At 52.2% G+C, this 22,343-nt stretch overlaps 10 protein-coding genes across 10 annotated transcripts; 5 read left to right on the top strand and 5 right to left on the bottom strand.

Annotated features, from left to right (window-relative positions):
- Positions 1-36: 36 nt before the first annotated feature.
- On the bottom strand, positions 37-2,013 carry M431DRAFT_11051 (hypothetical protein; the record flags this gene model as incomplete). The annotated part of the gene is made up of 1 exon (XM_024911749.1): positions 37-2,013. The coding sequence occupies one exon, from the start codon at positions 2,011-2,013 to the stop codon at positions 37-39; it is 1,977 nt and encodes a 658-aa protein (XP_024767915.1).
- Positions 2,014-3,523: 1,510 nt separating this feature from the next.
- Positions 3,524-4,686, bottom strand: M431DRAFT_513811 (hypothetical protein). Its single transcript, XM_024920104.1, has one exon. It carries the CDS (start codon positions 4,315-4,317, stop codon positions 3,715-3,717), a length of 603 nt encoding a protein of 200 aa, XP_024767914.1. The 5' UTR covers positions 4,318-4,686; the 3' UTR covers positions 3,524-3,714.
- Positions 4,687-5,875: 1,189 nt separating this feature from the next.
- Positions 5,876-6,961, top strand: M431DRAFT_11049 (hypothetical protein; the record flags this gene model as incomplete). Its single annotated transcript, XM_024911748.1, has 1 exon — positions 5,876-6,961. The coding sequence occupies one exon, from the start codon at positions 5,876-5,878 to the stop codon at positions 6,959-6,961; it is 1,086 nt and encodes a 361-aa protein (XP_024767913.1).
- A 1,948-nt stretch (positions 6,962-8,909) lies between these two features.
- On the top strand, positions 8,910-9,561 carry M431DRAFT_330828 (hypothetical protein). Its single transcript, XM_024914359.1, has 2 exons — positions 8,910-8,933; positions 9,002-9,561. The coding sequence occupies exon 2, from the start codon at positions 9,112-9,114 to the stop codon at positions 9,448-9,450; it is 339 nt and encodes a 112-aa protein (XP_024767912.1). The 5' UTR covers positions 8,910-8,933; positions 9,002-9,111; the 3' UTR covers positions 9,451-9,561.
- Positions 9,562-10,416: 855 nt separating this feature from the next.
- On the top strand, positions 10,417-11,938 carry M431DRAFT_513807 (hypothetical protein). Its single transcript, XM_024920103.1, has 4 exons — positions 10,417-10,637; positions 10,760-11,120; positions 11,196-11,308; positions 11,371-11,938. The coding sequence occupies exons 1-4, from the start codon at positions 10,589-10,591 to the stop codon at positions 11,649-11,651; spliced, it is 804 nt and encodes a 267-aa protein (XP_024767911.1). The 5' UTR covers positions 10,417-10,588; the 3' UTR covers positions 11,652-11,938.
- Positions 11,839-12,300, top strand: M431DRAFT_513806 (hypothetical protein). Its single transcript, XM_024920102.1, has 2 exons — positions 11,839-12,006; positions 12,078-12,300. Exons 1-2 carry the CDS (start codon positions 11,991-11,993, stop codon positions 12,245-12,247), a joined length of 186 nt encoding a protein of 61 aa, XP_024767910.1. The 5' UTR covers positions 11,839-11,990; the 3' UTR covers positions 12,248-12,300.
- Positions 12,301-12,783: 483 nt separating this feature from the next.
- Positions 12,784-14,676, top strand: M431DRAFT_487841 (hypothetical protein; the record flags this gene model as incomplete). The annotated part of the gene is made up of 4 exons (XM_024916508.1): positions 12,784-13,099; positions 13,179-14,182; positions 14,242-14,345; positions 14,418-14,676. The coding sequence occupies 4 exons, from the start codon at positions 12,784-12,786 to the stop codon at positions 14,674-14,676; spliced, it is 1,683 nt and encodes a 560-aa protein (XP_024767909.1).
- A 416-nt stretch (positions 14,677-15,092) lies between these two features.
- Positions 15,093-15,765, bottom strand: M431DRAFT_487840 (hypothetical protein; the record flags this gene model as incomplete). Its single annotated transcript, XM_024916507.1, has 2 exons — positions 15,093-15,145; positions 15,270-15,765. The coding sequence occupies 2 exons, from the start codon at positions 15,763-15,765 to the stop codon at positions 15,093-15,095; spliced, it is 549 nt and encodes a 182-aa protein (XP_024767908.1).
- A 444-nt stretch (positions 15,766-16,209) lies between these two features.
- Positions 16,210-19,506, bottom strand: M431DRAFT_100517 (hypothetical protein; the record flags this gene model as incomplete). The annotated part of the gene is made up of 3 exons (XM_024911218.1): positions 16,210-16,835; positions 16,888-19,120; positions 19,192-19,506. The coding sequence occupies 3 exons, from the start codon at positions 19,504-19,506 to the stop codon at positions 16,210-16,212; spliced, it is 3,174 nt and encodes a 1,057-aa protein (XP_024767907.1).
- A 996-nt stretch (positions 19,507-20,502) lies between these two features.
- On the bottom strand, positions 20,503-22,106 carry M431DRAFT_100511 (hypothetical protein; the record flags this gene model as incomplete). Its single annotated transcript, XM_024911217.1, has 3 exons — positions 20,503-20,966; positions 21,048-21,642; positions 21,714-22,106. The coding sequence occupies 3 exons, from the start codon at positions 22,104-22,106 to the stop codon at positions 20,503-20,505; spliced, it is 1,452 nt and encodes a 483-aa protein (XP_024767906.1).
- Between the last annotated feature and the right edge of the window lie 237 nt (positions 22,107-22,343).

The raw sequence follows: 22,343 nt of genomic DNA, 5'->3' as shown, positions 1-22,343 counted from the left end.
GACCCAGTTCTAGTATCCGTATGCCATGCAACCCTATCATGACTTCTCATGTGATGATGATTTCTTCTCATCGGAATTCTTCTTGTTCAAAACAATGGCGTTGGGAGAGCAGTCGGTGCAGACTTGCACGCGATGCCAGGCAGTGGCGAGGTTCCCGCGGAAGTTCCATGTCGCAGCATGGCTCTCGGGCTGCGTGTTGTAAACCTCGTCCGTTGCCTTGATGGCAACGGTGGTACATCTCCTGTTGCTCTTTGTGCTCTGGGTGCTCTCGTTAGCAGGCCGTCTCGCAGTACCTCTCCTAATGGTGTTCTTGTCCTCATCGGTTTCGTGGCCGGCACCTCCGTCTTCGGGAGTTTTAAATGCTTCAAAGGGCACCGCGCCGTTGAATGTCCATCGCTTCCAGCTCCAAGACTTGCCGTCATATTTTGACTCTTGGTCTGGCAATAGATTGGCTTGCGACCAGGTCTTTCCATCGTCAAGCGAGACATCGACGCGGATGACTGATCGTCCGCCGCCAGAATAAGCATACCCGTTGAGGGCAACTTCTTTTGCAGGTCCATCTGAGCTGCTTGGCGTTGACTGGCTCTGCGCCGTCCACTCGCCCAGCTTGACACCGGTGATGGCACTCTGGACGGGCATCTCCTGGATAGCGGGGGCTTTTTCCCAGTCGACCTTTGTCTGATTGGGACCGAAACACTTGTAGTCCTTGCGCTGCCATTGGCTAGGGCTCTCTTCATCGCTGAGAGTGACATGACTGAGCCACTTGACTGACCGGGCGGCGACGTGTCCGGGCACGATTGATCGTAATGGGTAGCCGTGATCCCGCGGTAAAGGTTTGCCATTCATCCCATACGCCAACAAGACGTCACCCTGGGGGTCGACGGCCTTTTTGATGGGAATGGACGAGCCGTATGCCTCCATACCAGAGAACTGCACATGCTGCGCCTCGCTGGTGCCATCTCTCACAGTCGCAGCGTCAAAGCCGGCATCAGCGAGGATGTCAGCTAGCAAGACGCCCTCCCACGTGGCATTGGAAATTGCACCAGCCTCCCACTGCAATCCGTTGGTTGCGCGGTCAGACCCTCGGCTCATGTGGCTTCGACGGTTTCCAGAGCATTGCAACACAGCCGTGATTTTCTTCTCGGCAAACTTGGTCTTGAGATCGCGCAGGGTGTACTCCTTGGTAGTGCCGTCGGGTAGCTCCACAGTCAGGACGTGGGCCTCGGCCTCATCCGCAGTGAGCTTGGGCACCCACATGTGGTTGCGGACGTAGAACAGCTCATTGGGGGTAATGAATTGGGCGCTGAGAGCCTGCTCAGGAGTTTCGGCGTTGCGAGGCTTGAGGGTCCGGGTGATGAGATCAGGGTGTCTCATCGGGTCGTCGGCAAAGGGGTCTTCGATTGTCTCCTGGGCGGGCTTGCCGTCAACCAGATCAGACTGGTGAATGTAGCCAATGAGGTACTGATTGAGGATGTCGTAGACGTATTGGTTCTTGTGGATGGTGAAGATGTTCCAGTAAGGCTCAATTGAGCCACCGGCGGCTCGTAGAATGACCTGGCCACCAGGGTGAGCGGAAATCCACTCAGTGATGTCGTAGACCTTGTCGCCGTGGGTGACCCAGGGATGCGCTGACTTGGCGTCGTGCTTGCGGATCTCGGACACGCGAAACCGGGGCAGATTCGGATCGCGATCATCGCGAAGGACCGCTTGGCTGTATCCTTCATCCTCAGAGTGCAAAGCGGCAGCGGCATCAAAGGCAGCCGGCGGTGTCCGATAAAGGGCATAGCCAAATGACAAGAGGCTTATGCTAGCCAGCAAAGCGGCAGCTCGTGGGGAAATTTGATGGGGAGAAGACGTCTTGGCCTTGATTGCCTCGGGGCTGTGTCTAGCAGCTGTTGGCCTTGTGAAAGCACGACTCTGGATCTTGAGCGAAGTTTGTCGTGAGAGAAGATTCCGGGGCCGGGCAGCTTGATGCAGCTGCCGCGCAAAGCATGTCGGTGTTCTAGAGGCCATGGCGGCGCGGTGATGAAGAAGGAGGATTGGGGGTAGATTTGGTTATGTTGATTGAGCAGCAGACAGACGCATCACAGCGAGGCAATCTGGATCCTTTGTTGATGTTGATGTAGAACCGAAGAGCAGGAGGGAGGTAGATGAACGAGAGAACGGGGGAAGCGAAAGCGAGGACGCGAGTAGCAGTGACAATGGCTTTAAAGGTGCTGCTACTGCTACTGCTGACGTTGCTCTGTATGTCCGATGCGAGTAACTGGCTAGATGACAGGAGGCTGCTTACTCGAGCGAGATTCGGACGAGGTAAGCAGATGGCGTCTGGTCGGGTAGATTGATAGATTAATGAAGAGATGGAAGCTTGCGTGGGTGAGCAATGCTGGCGACGGGCCGGACCGAAGAGGTGTGTTGGTGGCGGCGGTGATGCTGTGCGGATTCTGGTTGGAGGGAGCAGTGAAGATGCAAATCCGGGGATGCGAGACACGAGATGGGCAGTGGATGAAGACGTTGAGATTGAAGCTGAAGTTGGAGGATGAGGTGAAGGAGGAATGAATAAATTGAAGAGAGGAGAGGAGGAAGAGATTATGGGGAAAGAAGTACTAATATGCACGATGGCTTAGTTGAAGGTACCTTTCGGATAGTGCTCGTATCTAAGTAGTCGAAACTGGCGGATAAGGGTAAAGCAAAGGGGAGCGACAGTCCGATTGAGTTCATATCATCGCTGCTGCAAAAAAAGGCCGACGATTACCGGCGTGTCGTCACCTGAGCACTTGTTTGACGTCCTGGAGCAATCAATCTTGTCTGATCGCCACTCGTTGTACGTAAGACAGCTCCAGGGAACGGACCCTCGGCTTTCACTTTCGAGCTCCTTTGGGGGGGCTGGAATGCCGCTGATTGGGCTGTCCGGGTCCCCTCATTAGGGGCTGCATAGCGCTATTGTTGACCGCTGGAGCCCCCCTTCTTAGTTGAGTGCTTGCTTGTTCCCACTCAGCCCTGCTTTTGCCGGGGCCTTATCTTGGGGAATTTTTGAACACCTGGATGACCTGAAGATTGGACATGGATGTTGATTATTGCTGCTATCATTGATATTGAATCACGAGTTGCTCCAGATGCTACTAATCTGATGGTTACAGCTTCGCCTTTGAATACATTGATTACAATTTACTCGGCTAACTGATGTAACGCCTCCGTAAATCAGCATCAACTCTCAACCCGCCCTGCCGAGATGCATCTCGACTTACATTAGCCTCATCTCTAATCCCTCCACTCCCCGGCTGTCGGAGTCCTTTCGGGTCGTCGGTCGCCGGGCCCTCGTCTCGTCGCACACAATTCAATTCAGTTCCCCGACGAGCCGATGGGCGATGTTCCGTTGCAATATTATTAGTTCGCTCGTGCCCAATGCTACCTTTCGTGCATGGGGTTGTCATCACGCATGTGATGGATTGATGCAAGTGTTATCGCAGGCGGCCGGCCGGTCGCACTTCGTCGGAATCATTCATCTTCAAATCCCATTCAAACGAGGATATCTACCAGTTCCGTTACGCTCCCAACTCCTTTATTTTCATCATATTACCCAATACTTAAACAAAAAAAGAAATCTTAGAATTTGCAATCCCAATTTGGTGACCACATCTTGAGTCCTTTTTGCCCCATCCAAAACCACCAAAAAACAAGCTCCGAAATCTCCACAGTCTAAGCTATCCATCTAGGTCAAATAATCACCCCGTCGGCTGTCGGTGAACCCTCCAATCTCTCCAATCTTTCCGGTCTGCCAACTCCAGAGCCCCCGTCGGCGTCTTGATCAAATGTCCGATAACAATTTGCCTCGCAATTCATCCCACACGCTCCCTCGCCGGTACTTGTACCCTCCGTAAACGGCACCTCAAACGGCGTAATCATAACACGAAGTTCAACGTCCGACAACGGTTCGGAGGCTTTTCCAACATGATTCGTCGCTAAAGGTCCGGTAGCCACGGTATTAGGATCGCTGACGTCGTCTGGGGTCCTCGTCCTCTCCCGTCGCTTCATACAGCTCTTGATCTTGGTGAATACGTTTCGGGCCTTGCTGGAGCAGAAGCTGGCGAGTCGGCGGACCCATCCGGGCCCGGATTTATTTTTCAAGTCCCAGATGACTAGAACCATGAAGAAGGCAACGAATCCGCCAATAAAGCATATCGCAACGACGGCGTCTTCCGACCCGGAAAGCTGCTCATCTAATTCTGGAAGAATGGAATTCGTCGTTTCCGGAGCCAGATTGCGATGCTTTGAAAGCTCTCTCTGGAGGTAATCAGGAATAAAAGGTGGCATTGGCATTTTGCGAGGTTAACGAAATAGGCAGGTAGGTGGTTTTATGTGATCGACTGTTGAGTACCTGAGTAGGTAGTGTATGAGAAGAAGTTTCCAGCACGATTCCAGTTGCAGTCATCTCACAGAAAGGATGAAGATAGGATAAAGACCATTTGGTGTGGCGGAGGGGGGTATTCAAATTCATATACCAGCTGTGGGCACCGGTTTGGACCAGAATATCGCTCGGAATATTACGAGACAGCGGAGGCTCATACGTTGTGCGCAGAGTTCTTGATGGAGTATTGCCATATGTCTACGTGGAGGCAAAGTATATCGCGTCTACATAGCATCTACCTGCTATCTACGTGAACACTACGAGAATAAAGCTCATATCCCTACTCAAAGATGGTTCCCAATCAGCCTAGACAAGTATCCAACTTGTCTTGTGGATCTGGAGGAGTGAGTCTATCTCGATTATACTTCTCCCCCATCTGGTCTCTGTTATTTATGGCATCATACTTGTGATGGCAAGGGGGAAAAAAGCTAGTTTCAGCCCACTCGGATTCCGAGTCTACCTTTTACGGAGTACTGGACTCCATTTTGGGCCAAAGTAAAACTCAAGCACACAAGGTGCCCAGAGAGTCGAGCACACGGAGTCTTCCATGGCGAGTGGGTCGTTGAAGCTCAGCAGAAGTGACGTTGATATCTTTAATCCAGATCACGAGACGGCATGTCCCATCAAACATGGAGTGGCATACCTCTACGAGTTAAATTGTCCCGTTGGTACTCTGATAGCATATTGCCGCCACCTTTGTCCGATTCGCCCAGGCCATCTATAAATCTCTGCAACTTCTTGTCCGAGGCTCGCTTTTTTGTCTCCCGTGTGATAGCGGTTTTACGAATGTTTTTGATTTGCTCTTCGGGATCTCCTGTGGCCTCTAGGTACCCGGCATCCCAAGCGGGCTCTCCAGCGTCCTGCGACCCGTCGTCTCTGGCTTCTCATAAGCGCTGCATATAATGTAAAGAGCCGCTCCTTAAACTCTCGTATATCACTCTTGTAGATCTAAGAGGAATATGGAGGTAGTGTCAGACATTACAAGAAAGCAACAATGGTTGTAAATACATCAAGAACATCTAGACACAAAGTAAAAGTTGCTTCCTCTACGCCACGACATAGGAAACTCTGGTAGTTCCTCTAACAGAATTGCTCGTTGATAGTGATCTGGCAAGTGAAATAAATCTGACATAAATGACGATATTGGCAGCCAGAAAAGCAAGTGTAGCCATGTGGCAACTATAAGGTTGTATGTATGCATGGCGTTTATAAGCTGTAAGTGAATCAAGATAGTTGCAATGATTTCGTTCATCGTAACAGTTATAAACTATATATATAACTTGAAACTATACGACTGCCATAGATTCGAAGCTTTCCAGAAAATGTACATTGTAATAGGGGTCTATATATTGCCCAGCTTGTCTCCCCCGTGCCTCTTCTTCTTCTTCATACTCTCCCCTAACTCTCATTACCATATAAAGCACACACAATTCATGCCCCATGGCGCCCCCGTCTAGATGCCGCTGCCCTATGGCTCGCCGCCATACTGTCTGTCCCAATCCAGACAGAGCACCACCCTTGACTAGATACCACGGTCCTACGGCCCGCCACTACGCTATTTGTCTCAATCCAGAAAGGGCAAACGACGACTCAATGTCAACAAACGATGGCAGACTTGTCCCGTGTTTCGACAACCTCCCTAACGAACTCCTTATAAAAATATGGGAGAGGGTCATCGGATCCCACAGAGTCTTACGAGTCACGACCCGGAATCAGGGCAGGGTAGTGGCTACTGCTGCTCTCGCTCGGTCAACGGCTGCAGCTCGAGCTGCCGTCTCTGTCAGCCGAGCACATCGAGCCTTGATCCTGGAGCATATCCTGCCCAATGAGATCACCATATGGGGCTATAACTCATTCCGGGGTTGTTTCTATAGCCCCCGCTGTGTCGTGAGATACAAGGCCGCCAGAGACATCCTCTATGTCAGTTGGCCAAGCACTGACATGCTTAGCTGGACTCGTCTGCAATCCTGGGAAAAAGTTCGTCCTCGTGCATACGAGAAAGCGGTAGCCAGGACCAGTTGGATGCATAATGTTCAAAAGTTGGCCCTCGACTGGGGTCCAGGTTACATACATGAGACTCAAGATGTCATCTTTCGGTGGTTCGGCGGGCTGAAGGAATTGTACACTGTCTGTCCGACGAATGAAATGCTGGATACAGAGGATGAGGACGCGGAAGAGGACAATCCACAGGACGCCCCATCTCAAGAGGTGTCACAAGATGTATCGCAAGAGACGACTCTGGAATCATTCATGGAGATGGAAAGTACAGTTCCAACTCCCGAGCATGAGCATGACAACAACGCGTTCCTCCACACTGGCACTTACAAGGGGGTATGCGAGGACGACTCATATCTCTCGGGTAGGGCCGCGCTTAAGTGGTTGGGGCCGAGACGAAGCAAGATGGCTATCATTCAAGCAGTCGAAAGGTATAATGAAGAGAGTGAGAAGCGGCGCCAGGCTGGACTCGATGCCGACATGAAGCTGAGCATTCTGCTACATGTCATTGAGGATGGTCAAGAGGACGGGTGGTGGGGGGTGAGACGGAGATTGTTGTGATGATGATTTCTGCTAGCGCATGTAAATATGTTATAGTTCCTTCTTTTCGGGATATACTGCTGGCGAGTAGCTGGCTGAAAGAGTGATACTGTAGGTATCTAGACATCCACTGTTATATGAGAATAGTATATGCAACTGGGGATACTCCTCCGTACGGGATGTGGAATAGCCACTCCCTTATTAGTAATTCAATCTCTGTTAGTACTCAGTAACTTACCGTTGTACATTCCTAACTGGAGCTTGTGTTTTCTGCGACGAAATTATGCGCTGTGAGAAGACGCAGCCGCCTCGCACAACCAGGTTGAATAAACTGGACGTAGTGTACCCCGTAGGCAAACAGCTTCTTGACGAGTTCAAACAATTGATTTTTGCACGTTGCAAATTCAACAATGGAAACATGACAATGAACCCAAGGCAAAAGAGTACATTGCTGGCACGCGAGGTACATGCTGAATCCGGCAGGCAATGTAACCTTCAGTACCCTGTACACGACCAGGCGGTACACGCGACAGCGCCGCTGGCCCAATCACATGGGCGTCTCTCACCAACCATGTCGCCACCAGCAACGGGCGAAACTCTGGGGGGCAGCAAGGCAATTCAGGCAAATGGCCTGGACTCGGCCTAGTGTCGCTGCTCAGCCAATGTGAACGTGCTGATGGGATGACGAGTGGCGCGACGGGTTGGGATGCCTGAGGGGTAAATACGGCCTGCAGCTGTGAATTTGGGTGGCACAGCAGCTTAGTTGCTCGAGGAGCCACGGTGTTCGCTTGTGCAAATCTCCTTGGTGCAGAGGGCGCACAAGATTTGGGAATATTATGACGCTCTCCTGCATACTCGGGAGGTGTTGCTTCACTGTAGACATTCATCTGTCTCGGCGACGACGGTGAGCGCAAAGCGACTCCGCTTCTCTCGGTGAGCACCAACGATGCCAGCCAAAGTATCCGTATTACTAGTACGAGTCCGCGTTAGTAAGAGGGCCTGACAGGCAGAAGGGCGACAGAGATGAAGGGAAAAAGGAAAAGGGGGACACAGCAGGACTCGGTTGGTGGAGACGAAGCAGCAAAAGGGATCGTTGTGCCGTCTGGGGAAGTGGGCCGAGGCAGTGGGCCAGAGTCCATCGAATCCATCGAGCCAAAGTAGCGTCTGTCTGGGGGCGGGGCCTGAGATGGACGATTGGTGCCAAGTGCCGGAATAGATGGGAAGTCGATGTGAAGGAGAATGGTGTTGAAGAAGAAGATGAGGAAAAATTGAGGCTCGAGATGTGCCCGTTTTGAGTAATGCGCCAGGCACAGGGCGGATGAATGGTTCGTGGCTCTGATGCGATGGATTATGCGTGCTGCGACCCTGGAAGAAACGGAACGAGGAGTGGTGTGGTGTGGTGCGATTGATGCATGCGGTGGCCGGGCTGGGGTGGCTTGTTACATTCGCCTTGATTTGTGAGAGATCAAATGGAGATGGAGATGGAGAGCTGCTGATGATGTAGCTGATGGAACGCAATCAACTCGACACTGTCCTGTACGTACTGCGTTAACAACTAGTTTGTACTGTCTCATACACTCCGTCGCTGCCAGAGACCTGCACTCCCGCGACACTCCGCTAACACTGCACACTCACAAGCACCCCCAAGCCCTTCTCCGCACGAACTTTGGTTCCCATCCAACGCAACTCAAATGCAAGCGAAACTGGTACCTCCGGACGCTTGCAGATACTTTGCCTCTTACTGTCAGCAAAGTCACTTCAAGTCTGCCCCGCCCGCTGTCGACTTGGCCACCCCGTACTCGGGCGTATTTGCCTTGTCTCTGGCCGCGTGAGGGTGGTGTCATCCCTAGCTGAGGGGGGAAGCGATTGGGCAGTGATTCAGTCCGGGGTATATAAGGGACAGCCGGGAGGGGGTTTGTGTGTGTCTGGCCTCATTGATCCTTCTGCATCATCATCATCATCATCCATTTCCATCAACAAACACTGCAAACAGGTATGTTTTTCTTCGTCATTGTTTCAATCTTGATATCGTCGCAGACAAAACTGACCTGGTATCGATAGACTCTCAAATAACAGTCTGATTTGGTTCTTGATTCCATCATCAGAACCGCGTGTGAAACAAACTCCAACAACAACTCTCTCACATCTTCATCAACACCACATCAGTCATCATGGCTCCTCGCGTCCCCCGTCTCCCCAAGGCCAAGCCCACCGAAATCTTCTGCATCAGCGCCGCCGGCGTCGGCGTCCTCGCTCCCCTCTACATGGCCATGCCCGGCGCCGAAGAGAGGCTGCAGCGCCAGACCAACAAGTGGGCGCCTCGCTGGGAGCGCAACATCAACTACTTCAGCTCCCCCGCTGAGCGCACCGCCCAGCGCATCGAGCCCCCCATCGCAAAGGCCATGAAGAAGCTCGATGAGAAGCTGCCGCTCGAGAAGATGGCCAAGGGCATGGAGAGGGGCATCCAGAAGTCGATTGCGCGCTTCCAGCCACCCAAGCCGAGCGAGTAACTCGACCTGACTTGGCATAACACATCGTGTCTTTCTTTGTCTTTATGATTCCTTTTGTTCTGTCTGTGTTGATGTCATTGTTGCTTCCAAGGTATATTGGATCAACGGGTGGTTTTGGGATGGCTTGAGCCTGTGAAATCACGGGCTCGCCGTGGCGTTGGTTTGCTCATTTTGTATCTTTATGATATAACTCGGATGCCTGCATGCACTTCGTCTTTATTAGCGAAGCCAGGTCAATCAATATAAATACTGTGAAACAAACACTTATCTATATCCATTCAACCTGTGATGCTCTTTCAACGTTCTCCTCTGCGTATAGTGAAGTGACTATTCAAAAATTCAGATTGATACTTTAGATCTGTTTTATTGTCCATCTCGAAATTTGCATACCCGTAAGAAAGTGAGTGAGCCTTCAGCAACGTGTTGCAGCTGACTTAAAGACCGTACCAGTTGATGGCTCGCTGCTCAATTCATCAACCATAACCCAATTCAGCCATGTTTCTCAAAGATATTATACAATACTCTACCTTTTAACATATGAAATCTATTCAATAACATTATCTTATCAATCATTAATACAAATTTGCTTACTTGGATCTATATGTCGCTTTTCGTTGTCAAGAGTGGAACCGATGCTGAAGCCGCGGAGTAGAGCGGCCCGGCTGATCCATTTATACTGCAACGAGATGTGTTCTACATGCCAAACCAGCTCTCGGAAATGCATGTCATCTTGTTCAAATCCTTCATATATATTAATTATTACGATACGAGGTTGGATTCGGACTGGGTGACGTGTCTAGGTCGGTGACAGTGGCCAACCTCGTTTGGTAGAGCATGTTTCCCTTAAATCGCCGTGGGCCAGGTGATCGGGCGGTTTACAAAGCAACAGAGCGTGCCAAATGAAGATGTGCATGCATGAGGAGAATATAATCACCAAGTCAGATGGGTTTAGTGGGGTGCGTATATGTGCGGGTTGTCTGTTTCTGTATGCTGTATGTTGTTCCGCCTTTGCTTGAGGTGATCTATAAAGCCACCGAACAACTTTGTCCCTTTCGCCCTTCTCCTTTTCTCTCATCCTTTTATTATATCTTTCTCTTCCTTCGGTCGGTTTTGGATCTGTGTCAGTGTCGGTTCCATAATGGCATCGCTACTAGAAGGCTCAGCTTTTGTGACGGGCGCTGCCTCTGGTAAGTCTTACTAGGAAGCCCCAAAGCATCATCCACACAATACTCCCACAATACATACCTACCCAGCTATTGGTTCGTTCTAACGGAAACCATTCTAACTTACTACATGTAATTTCCCATAGGCATTGGAGAACAGACAGCCTACGCCTTTGCCAAGTACGGCATCACCAAGCTAGCCATCACAGACGTCAACGTCCAAGGCCTCGAAGCCGTAACTACTAAGATCCGCGATCAATGGCCCGGCGTCGAGGTCATGGCCCTGGAGCTCGACGTCAGCAAGTCCGAGCAAGTCAAGACCGTGCTGTCGCAAATCGTGGCGCGCTTCGGCCGGCTGGACGTTGCCGTCAACAACGCCGGCATTACGGGCAAGGAGGGAAAAGTACACGAGCTGGATGAGGCGGACTGGAGTAAGGTCCTCAGCATCAACCTAAGCGGCGTTCATTTCTGCCAGACAGAAGAGCTCCGCATCATGAAAGACCAAGAGTGAGTGAACCGGTAAAAAAAAAAAACCAAGTTTCATCTTATGGTTGGTTATTTCCTTTGCTGACTTTATGGCAGAGATCTCGGCCCACGACGAGGACGGGGCGCCATCATCAACGTTTCGTCGCTATACGGCCTCATCAAGCCGCTTTATCCCATCTACTACACTGCCTACGCCGCCGCCAAGCACGGTTCGTCTCCTCATCAGTCACTCCAAGATTGATGATCCGCTGACATCAGATAAAAAACACAGGCGTCATTGGCATCACAAGAGCCGATGCCGTTGCGTACTCGGGCTCCAACATCCGCATCAACGCCATCTGCCCCGGCTACATCGAGACGCCCATGATGGGCGGCGATGCCTGGAGTAAGATTGAGAACCACCCGCTGCACGCGCATGTTGGGGAGACGCCCCTGCGCAGGCTAGGCCAGCCAGAGGAGATTGCCGACGGCATTGTGTTTCTGGCGTCGTCACTGAGTAGTTTTGTTAATGGCTTTGGGCTGGCGGTTGACGGTGGGTATAGCTGCGTGTGAGGGTATTATATATTGCTAGCTGGTGGTTTCAAAAGTACGGGATGGGCTCTTATAGGCGACACTCGATGTGATTAATCCCTAGTACCCAACTTGATGTGGACTGTAGGATTCAGGAATGGGATTCTACATACATATACGAGCATAGAACACGTGTACCTAGGACATCAACATGCCTAATTGGGTATATATAAGAATCCTATCACCGTTTCTCCCCATCTCTCTTAATAATAGATGCACGCCGATCTCATCTCACCGAATTGACTTTTGGCGTTCGTTACTTCTCAAGCCTCTAGTAATCCCTTACCCGTCGCAGAGGGAATTTCCTATTAGGGCATTACAATGCCCGCTGACGCCGCTACAGTCAGATATCAGACAAAGGTGATATTTCTTCAAGAGTTGTATAAAGGCTCAATCCCTCGACTTTACCTTGGTTAAAACTTGTCCAACCGTCTCTCCAACCGTCTCTACGACCGCTCCATGACTCTCGCTTTCCCCTCTTCTCTCCGAAACAGCCCCACGTTCCCCCATGCTCTCCGAATCCTGTTGCGGACACTCGGACACGAACAGCCGCTCCCCGAGAAAGTAAGAAAGACTGAAAGAAATAAGAAAAAAATCAAGATAAAAGATCCAAAGTCACATAACAATATCGCTTGTCATCAGTTACACCAGATCTTTTCTTTTTTTCTCTTCTTTCTTTCTTTCTTGTTATTCCCCTTCTTCACTATTTCCGTCCTAGTCTTACCCCAGCTTTTTCAAGTTCCACTTTAGCCAGGCATGGTCACCGTGCAGCCAATTGCTGTGGCCAAAAGCTAGATCTGACAGGGGTTACCTCTCGCCTCTGGTTAAAAAATAACCGTCTAGAAGGAAGCGAAGCCTCGGTTGCGGTGCATCTTCCCGCGGGTTGGCGTCCCTTTGTTGAGGGGGAAGTTGACGATCGCCTCAGAACCTTTTAAGAGGGTCGGGCAACCCATTGAAGATAGTCCCACCAGTGGGAATCCTTGTTCTGTTTTTTTTTATTAGTGTATAGATTTGTTGAGATTCGACTCAATCGCGCCCTTCCTACACTTTCACCCTCTCTCTCTCTACTCACCACACTCAACACATCCCCTCTATCCCGCCTCACTCTCTCACAATGCCGTTCAAGTCTTTATACGAACATCTCGACATCCCCCAAACCAACCTCCTGACCTATCTCTTCGGCAATGGATCCACACTCTCCCACGAGCCCATCTGGCACAACGCCAAGGATCCCAGCAAGAATCTCTCGCCGCATCAGCTGGTGCAATGGATCCGGCGTCTAGGCCTTGGTTTGCAGCGGATGGGCTTGAAGAGGGGTGACGTGGTCATGATGTGCTCGCCGAACCACATCTTTGTGCCCGTTGCGTATCTGGGGTTGACGGGCTCGGGCTACATCTTTAGCGGTGCCAATCCAGTCTTTACGGTTCAGGGTATGTTGTATCAGATATCGCATATATAAGAGAGTAGAGGTATCAGACAGCTAATTCATTTCTCTTCATGACATCACAGAGCTGAGCTACCAGCTCTCAAACACAGAGGCAAAAGCCGTCCTCGCTCACCCCAGCGTCCTCCCCAAGGTCCTTGAAGCCGCATCAAAAGTCGGCATCCCCAAGAACCGCATCTTCCAGTTCTCCGACGAGGAATCCCCCCTCCAGGATGGCATCCCCGACTGGCGATCCATGCTCGCCCCTCACCAGGACGCTTACAAATGGCAATGGCCCGAGTTCACCCCAACTGAGGCCCGAAACACCGTCGCCACCATCAACTTCAGCTCCGGCACGACAGGCCTCCCCAAGGGCGTCTGCGTCCCTCACTCCAGCCTCATCGCCAACGTCGAGCAGGTCAACCACCTCCGCCACGTCCACAGACAGCCCGAATGGGATCTCATGCCGCGCAACCGCTGGGTCGGCCTGCTGCCGCTGTACCACGCCTACGGCCAGCTCTACGCCTGTCTGCTTGCCGGCAAGACGCTGACGCCCATCTACATCATGTCCAAGTTCCACTACGAGGATTTCCTGGCCACCATCCAGCGCTACAAAATCACCCAGCTGCAGATTGCGCCGCCCATCGTCGTCATGCTCGCCAAGCGCCCCGAGACCGTGCGTTACGACCTCTCCAGCGTGCGGCACATCACATGCGGCGCGGCGCCTCTGTCCAGAGAGCTGCAGACGACGTGCGAGAAAAAGTTCAACATTCGCATCACGCAGGGCTATGGCATGACGGAGCTGACTTGCACCGGCATCAGCTTCGCCGAGGGTCTAGAGGGTGACAGCGGCGGGTCGGTGGGCAGATTGCTTCCCAACTGCGAGTTCAAGCTGCTCGACGATGATGGCAAGGAGGTTGGCGTGGGAACACCTGGCGAGCTCTTCATCAGAGGCCCCAACGTGTGTTTGGGATATTGGAGGAACGAGGCAGCGACACGAGAGAGTCTAGACAAGGACGGTTGGTTTAGGACTGGTGATATTGCCGTTTGTGACAAGGACGGCATGTTTGCCATTGTAGATCGAAAAAAGGTCAGTTGTTTAAATTCCGAGAGCATATACGTTTGGTTGCTAATGGGGTTCATATACAGGAACTCATCAAGGTCAACGGCCTACAAGTCGCCCCAGCTGAACTAGAAGCTGTGCTTCTAGAAAACGAGCACGTCGCCGATGCAGCAGTTGTCGAAATCAAATTGTACGTTACAAAAAAGAAGATTATGAAAAAGCTACCATCTGTCATATCAATGTGCTAACTAAAACCTCACAGCGACGAAGAGGAATGGCCACGCGCATACGTCGTCATCCAGCCATCCTCAAAGGGCAAAGTCACGCCCAAGGACATCCAGGACTGGACCGCCACGCGCGTCGCAAAGCACAAGCGGCTGGTCGGCGGCGTCACCTTCATCGACGAGGTGCCCAAGCTGGCCAGCGGCAAGATCATCCGCAAGCTGATGAAGCAGTGGTCCAAGAGGGATGCCGAGGAGATGCTGAAGAATGGCACGGCGCCTGTGAGGTCGAAGCTGTAGACTCTTTTTTCTTTGCATATATATAATGACGTCTTCTCTTGGATATTGGATATATAGATGAGGGTTTATTTTACAAGAATCAATGGTCCTGTCGCTGTTCTGAATACATACCCAGTACATGTAGTAATATATACAACGCCTTGCATATGCAAAAGCAATCCATCTAGCCCAAGTCGTATTGTGTGCTCAATAATTGGCAAATCCAGTAATACATTATGCGTGCCCTCGTTCTCAAGTTGAAGCCTGGCCATTCCAAGCTGGGGGTAAAGGATGGACAACCCCAAGCCAGTCTAAAGCTTCATCAACGCTGAACCCTTCGTGACAATCCATACACCTGTTTTGAACCCTTCAAATGCTCGAATAGAATCATATGCCAGCTCTAACCCAACGTAACATCTCAACCCACCAAAAGACCCTCACTTCTTCTCCCGATACTTTTCCAAACTCTTCGGCTCATTCCTCAACGCAACTAAACCCCCAACAAGTCAGCAAAATTCACTCCCTCTCTATCTATCTCTCTTTCACACTTCCACCCCATCCTCATCATCAAAGCCTTAAAAAAAGAAGAGGAAAAAAAAAAAGGAAAAACTCACGTCTGTCAAACAAATAATAACTCGTCACAAGCAATATCGGCAACGCAATAATCGTCGAAACCCACTTCCTCGCCGCCGTATCATACCTCCTCTTATACTCCCTCTTCTCCTCCTTCTTCTTCGCTTCCTCGGCCAACCTATCTTGCTGCTGCGCGAGTCGTCGCATGCGCGCTGCCCGCAGCGCAGAGTCTCGTGCCTCGGCTGTTCGTAGGGCCGCTCCTGTTCCTACTCCCACCTCTCCTCCTGTTGTTCCTGTCGTTGTGGTAGAGGAGGATATTCGTGGAGAAGACGTCGACCCAGGCGCAGCCTTGTTCACCGCTTTCGAAGCATTGGCATTGGCATTCGCTGAACTCTTGCTCGTCGCATATCCTCTCGTCGATGCCTGCGCCGAGGCAAAGCTTCGCTCAGAGCCATTGTTCGTTCGCTGGTGGAGTTTCTCGCAGACTTGTCTCTCGTAGCGCTCCAGCAGTCGGCTGCGTATCCGTGAACGAAACATTGTGTGTGCTTTTTCTAACGTTGGGTTGTAATTGTGGTTGGTAAATATGTGTAGAGCTACGATTTGACTCCCAAACTTTTTGGCTACAAGGCTTTTCGGCCGAAACTCGGGCCAGGTGACAACTATCCCGGAACCACCACCCGAGGAAACAAACCACGACAACAAAGTCACACCCTCACATCAAGTCACAACATATGAATTGACTTCCGTCCTTATGCAAGAGATTTTCATTAGTAATACGTAAAAACTGTCCCTATTTACTTTTTTTCTTTTCTTTATAGCCACGCGCTTCCCAGTATCCTTTGAGATTTGTCTGCTTCAACTAGCCATGTGCCAAGTTCTCTCTGCCCGCTCTTCACCACTATTACTGCAGTTTTGATTCCCAAAAACGCCATATCCACCATGTCAGAAACAATATATAGCTCAATTGCCCGGCCGAGATGCTCAATCGTCATCTGTGTACCTCGGACCACTAGCCGCAGGCGTCTCAGGCGCTCCGTAGGCTGAAGGCGTTGGTGCCGAATAGCCACCGTATCCGGACGCAGACGGTGTCGGCGCTCCGGCTGCTGGTGTCGGCGCCGAGTCTGTTCCTCCCCATCCGCCTTGCCAACCGCCAGCAGGCGTTGGTGCAACTCCCGGGGTGGGAGCGTTGTAAGCGCCAGGTGTGGGCGCGCTCAAGGCACCAGGAGTAGGAGCTGACATGGCGCCTCCAGGAGTTGGGGCATCGTAGGCAGAAGAAGTGGCAGCCCCAGGTGTGTAACCCCAAGACTCGCTGGCCCCAGGCGTCGGTGCCGAAACTCCCCATGCGGGTGTTTTCGAACCAGAAGACCAGCTTTCACCTCCTCCTCCACCGGCGTAGGCTGGAGTGCGCGAGCCAGCGCCGAATGCGTCACCCGGCGCAGGTGTTCTGGCACCTGCTTGCCAGGCCGGCGTGCGTGAGCCAGATCCGTAAGCAGTTCGACTTCCATCGTATGGATTGACTGTCCTCGATCCATCTGCCCAAGCCGGCGTTCGGGATCCAGAATAGTCTTGGCCTTTCCATGCTGGCGTACGGCCGCCTTGTGCAGGAGCTATGTCTTTGTTAGCAAAATGGAAAACAATAGAAGACCAGAAACAACTTACTTCGTGATCCCCAAGCGGGGACACGGTCTGCGCCGCCGGAGCCCATGGGTGTGCGAGAGCCTCCTTGCCAGCCCGGGACTCTATCCCCTGAGCCGCGTCCTGCTCCGCCCGGTGCGGGCCGTCCTCTGCCGTTGATGTCAATGTTCATGCCGGTGTTCTTGTCCTTGAAGTTGAGGCAATCTCGGGGAACAGTGATGGTCTTGTTTTTGGTGTGGAGCTCAACACGAGCGTGTGTGTCTGTCGTGTCTTTGACGATACCAAGGAGACCCTTGTAGGCTCCCTTCTTGATGATGACGGTCTGGTTGATGGCACGATCTCGGCCAAACTGTTTGGCAAGGGGCTTGTTCTCTGTGCCGTTCTTGTGAATCTTCAAAGCTGGGTTCATAGTAGTCAGGTCAGGCCCAGACGCTGCTGCATTAACACGACCTCCCTTAGCAGCGATCGTGTTAACCATGCTCGCCTTGGTGACAAAGACACCTGCATTCTCATTGGTGGCATGGGTGTGCAGGAAGACGTAGGAACGGTGAATGTGGATGATCTTGCCCTGGCGTTGCTGTCCAGAAAATTCCTTCACCACGTCGTCCAGGCGGATTTCTGAGCCCTCCCGGTCAGCGGCAACTGCTTGCTTTCTCTTGGGAAGTTTGTTGGGAATCTGAGATGGCATGACTTGACGGGTGTCTCCAAACTGATCCAACACAACCAATGACTCCCGGTCTACCTTGACAATGCAGCCGACTGTCGTGGGGTCCAACTGCACAAGGTCGTGAAGTTCATACTGGCCGAGTGATCCTTGTCCACCAATGTCGCTGGCCTCTCGCAAATCCTTGCTAAATACCGTCACCTCATTGTTCGTCTGGTCCGTCAACAGCGTGACACGGTCTTCAGAAATCTTGACCACGGTACCGACTTCGTCTTGGAATTTGCTGCCACCAATCACCTTGACATGGTCACCAATCTTGAAGCGCTTGCGGAGCCCCTTGATAGGCACCTCGATGCTCTGGCCCTTCAAGTCACCCTCAGTGACAAACATGGTCACAATATCACCCTGCACATTGGTAGCTCTGCCAACAACACCTCTCTGCTCTCCAGCGTACACCTCGATGATATCGCCAGGCAGGTACGTGACGAGCGTGTTGCTGTCCTTCAAACTGGCGGCCAAAGCCTTCAAGTCAAGATTCTCTGTGCCATCATCAGCGCCACTAGCAAATCGTGTCACTTCTTCCAGAGAAGGGTTGACATCCGTCACCACGAGCTGCTGGATCTTGACGTCTTTGACTTGGAACCCGTTTTCAAACTCTTCGCCCATATACGTCCAAGTGTTGGTAGTCGGGTTGCCCTGAATGTGACGGGGATGGCGCTTTCGCGCCTCAATCTCGCTGAACAGTCTCTGGGGCGGTCGCGGGCCCATTCCCGGGGGCCTCTTACGCTTTCCATCTGCGGTCACTGCAGACAGAGCTTCATCTCGCATGCCGTAGTCGAGTCTGGGGATAAATCGGACTCTGGCTTCCAATCCATTCTCAGTGACATCAATGACTTGAGCCAAGTCTCCGCTGTGCTTGGGGGGTCTTCGAAGTCGCACCCATGCACCGGGCTCCAGTGTCGGTGTCTTGGTGACGCGCAGAAGCTCGGGCATGTCCTTGATATCCACTAGGGTCAACTTAGAGTGAGGATAGACGTTGAGGATACCATCAAGAGCCACAAGAATGTCGGTTTGTCTTTGGGTCTCAACGTAGACGAAACTTTTCATGACGGAATCTGGGCCACCACGCTCGAAAGCGGCAGTAATGGCCAGCTCGTCCTTTGTGCCTCTTCGCTCCTCGACTCGCTTCATGATGGACATGACGACTTCGCGCTCCTTTCCTTCTTTACATCGCACTGCCCAGATGCTAGGATCATCCACACTAGGGAGAAGAAGACGTTTGGGCACGACGGCTGAATCGCCAAAGCTCTTGCCAGGTCGTCGGTTGCCGTATCGCTGCCGCAGGATCTCGGCTTGTTTCTCGGCATCCATGCTGGACTCCATCTCGCGACGGCGGTCAAGCTCGCGGTGTCTTCGATCATCGTCAAGTCGCGAGCTCTCGGCCAGGTCATCAGGGTGAGCGTTGTCGATGATGAAGTCCTCTATCTCCTCACCATCCTTTTCTTCGTCTTCACCCTCGTCTTCGTCATCGACTTCGGCTTCGATATCAATGAAGGCGTTTCGCCTGTCGCGCTGGCGCTTTCTCCGATGGCCCTTTTGTCATCTGTGTCAGCATCTCTAATTGCTAGAAACCCATCATCAGTCGCTATGTCCGAGGGCTATACCTGTTGGACATCGTCCTCATCTTCGTCATCTTCTTCTTCCTCCTCGTCATCGTCATCGTGGCGACGACGAGTGTCCTCTTCTTCCTCCTCGTCCTCTTCCTCTTCCTCATCCTCATCATGAGTTCTTCGCGATCTGGCTGGTGCGGGTTCTTCATCATCATCCTCATCAGCTTCCTGGCGGCGATTGGGGCTGCTGTCTCGCGCCCGGCTTGAGCCGTCATTGCGATCCTCGTCTTCAGACATGTCGGCAGGCGCTGGGTTGAAGTCTTCCTCATCCTCGGAATCATCGAATCGGCCCCTGTCGTTGGACGCCATCTTGAATTACGGTATGCGAGGCGTGCTGGTGATCATGCGACTGTAGCTGGGAATTGAAAGGGGAGAATGGAAGAAAACAAAACAAAGTTGAGAGATTCGCAACAAGGATCACTTTGAAGAGAGAAAGGCGAGTCGGCGACGCGGGTAATTATCGGGCTGGACGCGCTTTGGCTGGTTTAAAGTTCCAACAGCGAGGCGGCGCTGCCGAGCCGTGCTGAAGTGGACGAGTGGAGTACGTACAGTGTTCAAGTGTCGATGCCACAGGTAGAAGTGAGAGGAGGAATTAAGAGGCTGTGGAGTGCAGGAAAAAGAAGCTCATTGCGTAGAAGAATTTTATCTGACCACCAATTGGATTGAGTACCAAACTTCGGTCTTTAATGGGATACTTGTGTACTTTTATGCATTGCACACTTTCACCTATCTCGCGTACTTCTGGTATTATCATTATAAAACTGGACTCACTCGTGATAGCTACCTACTTAACCTGTAATCTAATACACATTTCATCTCGCTACAACAAGGAATTTTTGTGATATTGGCTTCACCCATAAATATCAGCCGGCAAATCAATAACGGCATTTCAATGGTGGCAATAAACAATGCAAAGGATGTATCTGCTCGCTGTATTCATAAAGCCTGGCCTTCTAGAATCTCGCGGCTTCAAATTGCGATAAACTAAATGCGTAAAAAGGAACCCCCATATGACATGGCACACCTCGCACTCCCTTTTCCATCCATTCACCAAATCCATTTGACCAAACTTCCAATCGTTACTCGTCACGTCTCCATACTCCAAAGTTGCCGGTTTCATGCAGCTAGGGCTGTCGGTACAAAACTCCAATAAATCCTTTCAAGTACTAAGGTGATACATATACCCCCCTCCGCCGAACAGCCAAGTCTATATCAATCGGAACGGGTGCTTTTACGGAGATGAGGCGTCATCCGCGGTCGGCTCTGACGGGCCTCAACTCGTATCGGATATCCATCAAAAGGTCATCACATCACCTTCACGCCCCAGACGCCCCGACCTGCGCCGACACCGAGCCACTCGCCGCCATCGTTGCCTTGCAAGTGTGGTACCCAGCCCAGGTTTCCAATCTCGTAGTCGCAATCCCAGCATGCAACGGGGCTTCGTTGGTTTTCTGGCTGCTGACTGCCGTTGATGGATGAAGAGTTCATGAGATCCCACAGCAGCACCTGGCAGTCGTCTGCTCCGGAGGCCAGCGTCCCCCTCCGCGAGGGAGACCACTCAATGCAATTGAGGGGACCAGAGTGTCCCCGAAGCTCGAGAAGAGCTTGACCGGGTTGTCGAACATCCAGGATGCGGATCACGTTTGAGTCCTGGGCAAATGTCGCTAGAAGATGGGTATCGTGAGGTGATGTAGCCAGTCGAAGGAGCGGGGGAGGATTCGAAAGCGTCTGCTGAGCGGTTGTTGGGCTCATTCGCTCGCCGGATTCCACTGTTGAAGCTGTTAGCAACGGAGCTCGTTTCCCTGTAGACCGTCTTCATGGGAGTTAGAAGGGAGTGGGGGTTGACAAACCTCGATCTTCCTTTCCTGTAGGCTCATAGATAATGGTGGAATGCTCCAGGCTCCTCAAGTCAAACATGCGCACGCTTCCATCCTGACCACAGCTCACAAATACATCGACGCTCTTGGCACAGAACCTTACGTCATATACCTCCTTGTCGTGAGCAATCAGCTGCGTCTTGGCCGTTAGGGATGGAATGTCCCATATTGTACAGGTGGTATCGATGCTCGAGGTAATGATAAGACTGGGGGAGACGGTGTTCCAATCGAGAGACGTCAGCGGGGCCGTGTGATCGGGCGTCTTGGAGTTTGACAAGAGTGCTAGAGGGGTCAGTTTCGTGACGGCCGAGTCGCGCGGGCGAGTAATTGTGTTTCCTGGGTTTGCAGAGGTCTCGGATGGCAATGACCACAGCCGCAGGTGGTCGCCGGACGTGGCTAGGAGATCGGTGGACTGCTTCTGCGAAGACGGCGGCTCCCACAAAAGCCGCGTGACGGGATACGAATGTGTGGCCTCGGCCACCTTTGTGAACTCGAGATTGTACTTGGACGTGCCGGGCTGGTATACGTCCTGAGGTGTTGGAACGACCTGGCTGTCGAGGATTTGAATCTGATATCACCCTGTTAGCATCGACTATTCAACACCCAACACCCCACATCCAACACGACAGCTTGGCTTACAAAGTTGTGACCATCTTCTAGATAGCTGCCGACGGCGACCTTGCCAGCTCCGTTCCCTCGCGGCGTCCACTTGCACCAGTCGAAAGCGTAGATTGGCCATGGAGCTAGGTAGTTGCTGGGACCTGGCTGTGTGTTGGCGACCTCATAGCCAAGCGTGCCAGGCGCTCCATCGGACATGCTCGAGTCGGCGCGCGGCCGGATGTCAGCCAGGCCCAGCGGCGTGTTGGAAAAGGTGCGCTGGGAGCCCGGAGCGTTGTACTTTGCATCTTGGGGCGAGATGAACTGCGAGGACGAGCCGCTGGGGGTGGTTGGCGTGTAGGCGTGGTAGGACGAGGATGAGGCGGGCGTGTCGTAGTTGGCCGCGGGGCTGGAGCGAGAGTAGGTGTGCGACATGTTGAGGACGGGCTTTGGCGGCGATTGATAGCCCTGCTGGTGTTGCGCAGACGATGACGCCGATGCTAAAGCAGAGCCAGAACCAAGAATAGAGCCGGGAACAGAGCCAGACATGGAGTTGTTGGCAGACAGAGGCGGGCGCGACATGCCGCCCGGCTGGAGCACGTTGGGCACGGGCGACGGCTCGAGCTTGATCTGGGGAGCGTAGTCTCGCGATGCCATCTGGCTCTGCGGGCT

This window comes from Trichoderma harzianum (genome assembly GCF_003025095.1).
Source record: "Trichoderma harzianum CBS 226.95 unplaced genomic scaffold M431scaffold_27, whole genome shotgun sequence".
Lineage (NCBI taxonomy): Eukaryota > Fungi > Ascomycota > Sordariomycetes > Hypocreales > Hypocreaceae > Trichoderma > Trichoderma harzianum.
This window is presented reverse-complemented; position numbering and strand designations above follow the sequence as displayed.

Bases quoted from the DNA above. Each gene is read 5' to 3' on its own strand.
- M431DRAFT_513811 (XM_024920104.1), bottom strand. From the start codon at position 4,317: ATGCCAATGCCACCTTTTATTCCTGATTACCTCCAGAGAGAGCTTTCA.
- M431DRAFT_330828 (XM_024914359.1), top strand. From the start codon at position 9,112: ATGGCTCCTCGCGTCCCCCGTCTCCCCAAGGCCAAGCCCACCGAAATC.
- M431DRAFT_513807 (XM_024920103.1), top strand. From the start codon at position 10,589: ATGGCATCGCTACTAGAAGGCTCAGCTTTTGTGACGGGCGCTGCCTCT. The intron at 11,121-11,195 runs GTGAGTGAACCG...ACTTTATGGCAG, and splicing joins CGCATCATGAAAGACCAAGA to AGATCTCGGCCCACGACGAG. The intron at 11,309-11,370 runs GTTCGTCTCCTC...TAAAAAACACAG, and splicing joins CTACGCCGCCGCCAAGCACG to GCGTCATTGGCATCACAAGA.